At 53.9% G+C, this 9,403-nt stretch overlaps 1 protein-coding gene across 2 annotated transcripts in view; it reads left to right on the top strand.

Annotated features, from left to right (window-relative positions):
* Positions 1 to 5,918: 5,918 nt before the first annotated feature.
* The window catches only part of pi4kb (phosphatidylinositol 4-kinase, catalytic, beta), a 6,985-nt gene continuing 3,500 nt past the window's right edge, over positions 5,919 to 9,403 (top strand). The window contains exons 1-6 of one of the 2 annotated variants that reach the window (XM_076138881.1): positions 5,919 to 6,425; positions 6,561 to 7,220; positions 7,488 to 7,844; positions 8,087 to 8,128; positions 8,811 to 9,038; positions 9,123 to 9,350. In XM_076138881.1, coding sequence (XP_075994996.1) covers positions 6,342 to 6,425; positions 6,561 to 7,220; positions 7,488 to 7,844; positions 8,087 to 8,128; positions 8,811 to 9,038; positions 9,123 to 9,350 — 1,599 coding nt within the window. In that variant the 5' untranslated portion in view covers positions 5,919 to 6,341. The remainder of the gene's footprint in view (positions 6,426 to 6,560; positions 7,221 to 7,487; positions 7,845 to 8,086; positions 8,129 to 8,810; positions 9,039 to 9,122; positions 9,351 to 9,403) is intronic. The other variant, XM_076138882.1, reaches the window with a different exon arrangement.

Here is a 9,403-nt window from a genome sequence, read left to right as displayed (position 1 = left end):
CCCCCCCCCCCCCCCCCCTCACCTCTTGCAGAGTGTCTGAGCTGCTCGTTCCCTTCAGTGTGTGTTGGAGGGCAGAGAGGAGTCCGGGGTCCTCCAGGGCTCGGTTGATGGACTGGACCCGGTCCTGGTTCTGCAGCATGGAGGAGCGGTTCAGACTCAAGGAGCCCTGAGCTCCCAGCGACCCGCTGAAGTTGAGAGCAGCCACATTTTCCAGGAACTCCCTCCAAACAGGTTTGCTGACAGGCGGTGAGGGGCAGAGCGGGTCAGCGCCCGCAGCGCTGTGCCCACTGAGGGGAACAGACCATGGAGAAGCTCCAGCACACGCCACAGGAAGGAGAGCGGATCCTCCTCTGTCTGCAAGAGCTCCTGGAGCGGCTGCAGAAGAGAACCACACAGAGGCCGAGATCCAGAGGAGCTGGAGAGAGGAGGAGCCACAGGACCAGAGAGCAACCGGGACAGAACCAGAGCACGCTGAGAGAGACAGGAAGTACCTGAACCTGGAGAGAGGAGAGGAGAGGAGAGAAGAGGAGAGGAGGGGAGAGGAGAGGAGAGGAGAGGAGAGGAGAGGAGAGGAGAGGAGAGGAGAGGAGAGGAGAGGAGAGGAGGGGAGGGGAGAGGAGAGGAGAGGAGAGAAGAGGAGAGGAGAGGAGAGGAGAGGAGAGGAGGGGAGGGGAGAGGAGAGTAGAGGAGGGGAGAGGAGAGGAGAGGAGAGAGAGGAGAGAAGAGGAGAGGAGGGTAGAGGAGAGGAGAGGAGAGGAGAGAAGAGGAGAGGAGAGGAGAGGAGAGGAGAGGAGAGGAGAGGAGAGGAGAGGAGGGGAGAGGAGAGGAGAGGAGAGGAGAGGAGAGGAGAGGAGGGGAGAGGAGAGGAGGGGAGAGGAGGGGAGAGGAGAGGAGAGGAGAGAAGAGGAGAGGAGAGGAGAGGAGAGGAGAGGAGAGGAGGGGAGAGGAGGGGAGGGGAGAGGAGAGGAGAGGAGAGGAGGGGAGGAGAGGAGAGGAGAGGAGGGGAGAGGAGAGGAGAGGAGGGGAGAGGAGAGGAGAGGAGAGGAGAGGAGAGAAGAGGAGAGGAGGGGAGGGGAGAGGAGGGGAGAGGAGAGGAGAGGAGAGGAGGGGAGAGGAGAGGAGAGGAGAGGAGAGGAGGGGAGAGGAGAGGAGAGGAGGGGAGAGGAGAGGAGAGGAGAGGAGAGGAGGGGAGAGGAGAGGAGAGGAGTGGAGAGAAGGGGAGAGGAGAGGAGAGGAGAGAAGAGGAGGGTAGAGGAGAGGAGAGGAAAGGAGAGGAGGGGAGAGGAGAGGAGAGGAGAGGAGAGGAGAGGAGGGGAGAGGAGAGGAGAGGAGAGGAGAGAAGAGGAGGGTAGAGGAGAGGAGAGGAGAGGAGAGGAAAGGAGAGGAGAGGAGAGGAGAGGAGAGGAGAGGAGAGAAGAGGAGGGGAGAGGAGAGGAGGGGAGAGGAGAGGAGAGGAGAGGAGAGGAGGGGAGGGGAGAGGAGAGGAGAGGAGAGGAGAGGAGGGGAGAGGAGAGGAGAGGAGAGGAGAGGAGAGGAGAGGAGAGGAGAGAAGGGGAGAGGAGAGGAGAGGAGAGGAGAGGAGAGGAGAGGAGAGGAGAGGAGAGGAGAGAGGAGTTAAGCACATGTAGACTGTTGCTCTTCCTCCTCCAGAGTCTTCACTCACCACAGCTCAGCTTGTCTCCTTGTTGTCTCGTCCCTGGAGTCTCTCTCCCTGTTGGCTCCACACACCAGCACTGCCCCCCCTGCTGGCACTGTTTGGAAGTGTAGGAGCCTCTGGTGTCGCAAGATGGAACAAAAACGCTGGACGCCTCCTCTGCTGCCTGCCGCTCCACTTCACAGGGGGAGGGGCCTATCGGAGGAGTTTTGGTCAAATCAGGGGTCTAACGGTTCTGCGTTCATTAAACCAGTATGACAGAGTGAACCAGTGTACATCTGAAGTGTCCAGTGAGGGCCAGCCGGACTCCCAGCATCCTCCTCTGTAAGACGCGGTAGACACGGGACTCAGAGACGGAGGGACTGAAGGGACGACCGGTGAGCGCTGTGTCCAAAACCTCAGAGAGGAGGAGCTCCACACCTGGACAGGAAGTACACACCACAACCACCATCCTCATCATCATCATCACATCATCTTCATCATCATCATCATCACATCATCATCATCATCACATCATCATCATCATCATCATCATCATCATCATCATCATCATCATCATCATCATCACATCATCATCATCATCATCATCATCACATCACCAGCATCATCCTCATCCTCATCCTCATCCTCCTCATCCTCATCCTCATGTGTACCTGTGTTGTTCAGCTCTCTTCCTCTGCTGTCTGAGCAGTAGCAGTACGAGGAAACCAGAGGAAACAACTTCCTGAAACTGCTGAACGTCTCAAAGGCTTCTGGGAAACTAAACACACACACAGACAGCTGATCAGGCAGGCAGACAGACGGGTGAGCAGGCAGGCAGACAGACAGACAGGTGAGCAGGCAGACAGGTGTTACCGGTTGAAGGCGTGCAGCAGGCCGAGCTCTGTTCTGTCTGTGTTGTTGATGAATTTGCACTGAACGGGCAGGAAGCTTCCATCGTCTGAACACTGAGGAGGAGACAGAGGAGAGCGCCCCCCAGAGCCGTGGAGGAGACGTCGCGCCCTCACCTCACAGCTGCCAGGGCCTGGGGTCAAAGGTACAACTGTTCAATCTCACAACTTTATATTACAGCCAATGCTGTTACTATAGCAGCACCTGATGGGTGTGATAGTAAGGGAGGCAGTAGCTCAGTGGGTAGAGCTTTCTGCTTGGGATCCGGAGGGTGGCCGGTTCGAGTCCCTGAGCAAGGCATCGAACCCTCAATTGCTCCCCCCTCTGTAATGGGTGGTGTGTAATGTAATGTAAGCCGCTTTGGATAAAGCGTCTGCTAAATGATCGTAATGTGTGTGTGTGGTGCAGCAGCAGTGTGTGTGCAGTGTGAGTGAGTGAGTGAGTGAGTGTGATAGTGTGTGTGCAGTGTGAGTGCGTGAGTGTGATAGTGTGTGTTGCGTACAGCGCTCTGGTCTGCCTGTCTGTCTGGTTCCGTAGAGCTCCATCCCATCCTGGTCCACACACCAACACTGCCCCTGCTGGAGTCACACTGAACAGACTGAAAGAGGCCGTTGGCAGAGCAGAGCAGGTCTGTCTGCAGCTGGCAGTGAGACAGGCCTGCAGACAGACAGGGGTCCATTCAATATTTCATTCATTTGTTGTTTTAGACGTATTATTATCATTATTATGTTATATTTGAGAGATGACTCAAAGCGGTCATGATTGATTACTGTGTGTTTAAAGTGTTGCTCACAGTGAGGAACAGAGCTGTTGGTTCGAGTTCCAATGACCTCGTGACCTTCAGCATCCACACACCAACACTCCAGACCCCGTCCACTGCACTGAACAGGCCTGAACACACACACACACACACACACACACACACACAAATCAGATATCAGATAGGTTTTACAGTGGATGGGCGGACAGACAGATGAATGGATGATGGATGAATGGATACCTGAACCTGCCGTCCTCTGTACAGTGAGTGACATCACCTTGTTGCTTGGCAACAGCCTCTCTCCGCAACAACTCACATGGGCTCAGGCTGTCGGACTCCAGCTGATACTCTGGATAAGAGCGACATCATCAAACAGTGACAAGGAAAATAATGCCTGGAGCTGAGGGATCAGGAAACAACAAACTAACTAAACACAAGCTGCCCACTGTGTGTGTGTGTGTGTGTGTGTGTGTGTGTGTGTGTGTGTGTGTGTGTGACTCCCATCTCCTGCTAGTTGCAAATAAAACATAAATGTAAATGACGTGAAGCTCCCATGCACGCGCTGGACCCCAAAGACTGATGCTCATGTAATGGACACACACACACACACACACACACACACACACATCCGCTGTAGTTGTAAGATACTGTATGAGTTAAGATAATGAAAACAACATAAATAAGATCTGCATTCAGAAGTGCATTAAGCAAGACAGACAGACGGACAGACACAGCTGGAGACAGACATACAGACAGGTGGTTACCTGAGGCTCTGCCCTGCAGCAGCTGCAGGTAGCAGGTAAGGATGCAGGTGATTTGGAGCAGCCAGGCCATCTTGGTCTCCGTGGCGATAGGCAGAGCATCTCTGACTCCCTGGGTTTATGTAGCTGTGGAGTTGCTGAGTCAGCGTGACCCTGTCCACTCCTTCTTCCTCCTCTTCCTCCTCTCCTCTGTGTGTTCGGCTGGAACCGCGAGTCCTCGGCCACGACTCAGGGGACGCCTGCCAGCCGTGAAGCCCTGTGATTGGCTGAGAGGGTGAGTGGAGCGCTGAGGTGGACCTGAGTGGACTCAGTCATGACTCAGTCATGTGTACGAAGAAACAACACAACACTTCAGTACCGTGTTTACACCAGGGACTGTTACTTTAGAACATACATGTAGATAGGGTCTGTCTCTTTAGTCATTCAGCCACACAAGAAGCTTTTAAAGAGACAACACATGAGTTATAATAATATTATAATGAATGTCAAGCCCTACACCCCTTCCCGACCACTTCGCTCTGCTGCCTCCAGGCGGCTGGCTGCCCCGTCGCTCAGTGGCCCCTGCGCCCGATCGACACGGTCGCGGCTTTTCACTGCTCTGGCACCTCAGTGGTGGAATGAAAACCCATCTCTTCAAGAGACACTACCCGGATCCGCCCTCTTAGGACATCACCTATTCTGTCCTAGCTTGTGCTTTGATGATGCACTAATTTGTCTTCTAAATTATCTTTTTTTCTTTCTCATTTGTCTAGGTACCTAACTTATTGCACTCCTACTCTAGCTCTGGTTTTGGAAGGAAATGCACTTAGGATTTCTTGTGACCTGAAGTTCTTTTATCTACCTATGTTGAACGCACTTATTGGAAGTCGCTTTGGATAAAAGCGTGTAAATGCTAAACACTATGCTAAATGCTAAATGACCGTAATGTAATGTAATGTAATGTAATGAATGATAACTTTGACCTGTGACCTGAGAGAGAAAGGAATAAACAGCTGACATCTGACAAAAAGACATTTCATGAGAGTGAGAGGGGGAGACAGAGAGAGAGACAGAGAGAGACAGAGAGACAGAGAGAGGGAGAGACAGAGACAGAGAAGACAGAAGTCATTTCATGGTGAAGGCACCACATGATTGATTGATTGATTGATCTGGGGTCAGGTTAGGTTGGGCCTTCTGTATCTGATGGGTTCTGCTTCTCTCCTGTGGCTTCTGTGTGTTTGACTGCAGGAACAAAGAGCTTTGATTCTCAGATTGATACTTCAGAACGTCTCCATGGTGACTACAGCGCCACCATCAGGCGAGCAAGAATGTCATTAGAAAAGGCTCGAGTTATTTGTTCTATCTCATTTTAATGATTTGTTGTATCTCATTTTAATGATTTCAATATTTCATGGATCTTCGCCTTGTCTGCCTTAACGAACTTGAATGTATAACGACGACAACTATTCGTCATATTTGCTGTTTTTATATTTATTAGCCTCCCGCAGCTATCGCCTGTGTATAAATGATGACACTGGCGCTATGAATGGCTCGTTGTTATGATAAGGTTTTATTTCTTATATTATCACTCATCATTTCATAATTATTCTATTTCTCTTGTAACTGTTCCCGATCCTGTGGGCGGATTTAATGAGTACAGGTTTTCAGGCGGCGCTGCGGGCAGCTTTAAGCCGGGCTGAGACGATGAGAAGATTTGATGAATGGAGGAGAGAAGTGGAATAAATACACATTATTGATGGAGAAGAGGAAGTGAAGCAAACGCAGATTTTGGAGGAGTCAACGTTTGATCAAGTGAGAGAAGATCGCACGAACTTCACCGCTACTTTGCGCTCATCTTAGCCTGGAAAACAGAGCGGAGCGAGCAACAGTTAGCCCAGGGATGCTAGCAGTTTGCTGACCGTGTTTAAATGCCTCAACACAGAGCGAGCGAGCTAACGAAGCTAACAGAGTTAAAGGAGCTAACGGAGCTCTCAGAACTAACGGAGCGAACCTCCTCGTCACATATTTGGGCTCTGATGTTTTCGGTCACTGAACCCGCGAGTCGAAGTCCAGCTTCGTTAGTTGAAGTAGGTCGATTAGCAGTTAGCTGTTAGCCATTTGGGCTAGCGCTACACTGGATGCGGCTGCTGAACCGGCACCGACCCGAACCTTCCCGAACCTTCGCTAGCTCTAATCCCAAATCCGAACATCGTGTTGTACCAACACGGAGCACAGCGCCTCTTTAGACGTCTTTATCTCGAGGTTCTGTCTCTGTGAGAGTTTGTGTCGCAGCAAAATGACAACTGAATGTAAACGTGAAGTGTTGCGTAATCACGCTGCGGCCCGGAGCTTCTTCTCCTCCGTGAGACGGGTTAGTGATGTACGTGAGACGGGTTAGTGACGTAGAGCGGCACAGATGTTCTTTGTTTGTTTTCATCCACTAAACAAATGTGTGATGTCACCCATCTACTTCCTGTCTCTTCTTTTCTGATTAACTCGCATTTCTTTGTTTCAGCGGAGGGGGCGGAGCTTCACAGCAGCCACAATGGAGGATACAGAGTCTGAGTTGTCGCCCCCCCACTCAGAGCAGCACAGCCCCTCGCCCTCGCCCTCGCCCTCCCTGTCCCTCCCCTCCACGCCGTCTTCCTCTGGCCCCGCCCCTGCCGGTACGCCACCGCTGGACGTTATCACGGAGGGCTTGGGCGAGCTCAGCCTGGTGATCGATGCTGAGGTGGCCCAGCGGGCGTGTCAGGAAGTTCTACAGAAGGTGAAGTCACAGCAGGTGGAGGGCGAAGAGAGCGGACAGGAGACCGAATCGCGGCCGGAACCGCAACCCGCCGCCGCCCTGAGCGCAGGGGTCAAACCGCCAAAGATCCACGAGGAGGAGGACGACCCCGAAGGCCCCGCCCCCAGCTCTGTAAAGAGCGCCCGGAGGCGCCAGCGCCACAATCCCTCCAAACAGTCCTGGCTGCTCCGCCTGTTCGAGTCCAAGCTGTTTGACGTCTCCATGGCGATCTCCTACCTGCACAACTCCAAGGAGCCCGGGGTCCAGGCCTACATCGGGAACCGGCTCTTCAGCTTCCCCCATGAGGACGTGGACTTCTACCTGCCTCAGCTGCTCAACATGTACATCCACATGGACGAGGACGTGGGCGACGCCATCAAGCCATACGTGGTGGGTGTGGCCTAACCCGTTAGGGAGGAGCGTCTGCCTGTCTGTCTGCCTGTCTGTCTGTCTGTCTGCCTGCCTGCCTGCCTGCCTGCCTGCCTGTCAGCTGTTGCCATAGACACTATAACCTTTGCTTGATCCGTCCTGATAGGCCACGCCCATCTCTATGAATGTTGCTGTTGCCTGTGTGTCAGGGGTCAGGGGTCAAGGGTCTGAGTGGATGAGGTGTGGTCCCTGAGCTGATCAGGTGTATTGATCCCTGATGTGTTGCAGGTTCACCGCTGCAGACAGAGCATCTCCTTCTCCCTGCAGTGTGCCTGGTTGCTAGGCGCCTACTCCTCTGACATGCACATCTCCACCCAGCGTCACTCCAGAGGCACCAAGCTCAGGAAGCTCATCCTCTCCGATGAACTCAAGCCCGCGGGGTCTCGCGCCCGCCGGGACCCTCTGGCCCTGGCGGCCTTCTGCCCGGCGGCGTCCCCCTCCGGGCCCCCGGGCGCCGAGCACGGCCTGTCGCCCTCCAAACGGACGCATCAGCGCTCCAAATCCGACGCCACCGTCAGCATCAGCCTGAGCAGCAACCTGAAGAGGACGGCCAGCAACCCCAAGGTGGAGAGCAGCCAGGACGAGGTAGAGTGATGATGTCATGATGTTCCTCCAGCTGACAGCTAGCTTCATGTAGCGCTCAGCTATAGTGACACTAAGAGCTGAACTTTGGACTTTATTTCCCCCTCAAGCTGTTAGCTGTTAGCTGTTAGCTCATCTCCTTCCATGAGGCACTGATGTGTGTGTGTGTGTGTGTGTCAGTAATGAGGTCACACACATGAGGAACATGTCCAGATGTGTCTTATTGTGTCTCACGTCCTCTCCAGGACAGCAGCTCCAGCTCGGCCAGTCTGGAGCTGAAGAGCCCCGTAAGTTCACCAGAGTCACTCTGAGTTCTTCTGATCCTTGGTGCATTATGGGAAATGAAGTCTGTGGTGGATTCTGTTGGTTCTGGTTTCTTTCATGTTTGGACTCCCAGATGTGCAGCTCAGCAAACAGGAAGCTGCATGTCTGATGACTTCAGCTGGTTAATCCTGTGTGTGTGTGTGTGTGTGTGTGTGTGTGTGTGTGTGTGTGTGTGTGTGTGTGTGTGTGTGTGTGTGTGTGTGTGTGTGTGTGTGTGTGTGTGTGTGTGTGTGTGTGTGTGTGTGTGTGTGTGTTCAGGGGCCAATGAAGTGGAACAGTAACTGTCTGTCCTCTCTGATCATGTCTCACTTTCCCCTTAACGGTTCAAAGCTCAAAGTCAACAAACACACGTCACACACGACGAGACGAGAGACCTGAGGTCCCCCTGAGACCTGAGGTTCTCCTGAGACCTGAGGTCCCCCTCAGACCTGAGGTTCTCCTGAGACCTGAGGTTCTCCTGAGACCTGAGGTTCTCCTGAGACCTGAGGTCCCCCTCAGACCTGAGGTTCTCCTGAGACCTGAGGTCCCCCTCAGACCTGAGGTTCTCCTGAGACCTGAGGTCCCTCGTCCTGTGTGACCGTGTCTGACTGCCTTCCTGTCTCTCGGCCCGTCAGCCTGTGTGACCTTTAACCCCTCTCTCTCCAGCCGGTGCGTCTGGCTCCTCAGAGGGAGTTCATGAAGTCTCTGATGGGGATCGGGAAGCGTTTGGCCACTTTGCCCACCAAAGAGCAGAAGACTCAGCGTTTGATCTCCGAGCTGTCGCTTCTCAACCACAAGCTGCCGGCCCGGGTTTGGCTCCCGACCGCCGCCTTCGACCACCACGTGGTCCGAGTGCCTCACACTCAGGCCGTGGTGCTGAACTCTAAAGACAAGGTACCCGGGTCCAGACGGAGGCTCTGACATGCAGGGTGACCCCGAGACCGAGAGCTGAGTCTTCTGCTCTGCTCCCCTCTGCAGGCTCCGTACCTGATCTATGTGGAGGTGCTGGAGTGCGACAACTTTGAGACGTCCAACGTTCCCGTCAGAATCCCAGAGAACCGGATCCGTAGCACGCGGTCGGTGGAGAACCTCCCGGACTGCGGGATGACGGCGGAGCAGCGGGCCGGCAGCTTCACCGTCGTGCCAAACTATGACAACGACGACGAGGCGTGGTCAGTGGACGACATCGGAGAGCTGCAGGTGGAGGTGAGACAACACATGATGGAGGGACATCACAGGAGAGAGAGACAGGAAGCTGA

Source organism: Genypterus blacodes, unplaced genomic scaffold (assembly GCF_046128005.1).
Source record: "Genypterus blacodes isolate CSIRO-AG114 ecotype Tasmania unplaced genomic scaffold, CSIRO-AGI_Gbla_v1 ptg000414l_1, whole genome shotgun sequence".
NCBI lineage: Eukaryota > Metazoa > Chordata > Actinopteri > Ophidiiformes > Ophidiidae > Genypterus > Genypterus blacodes.
This window is presented reverse-complemented; position numbering and strand designations above follow the sequence as displayed.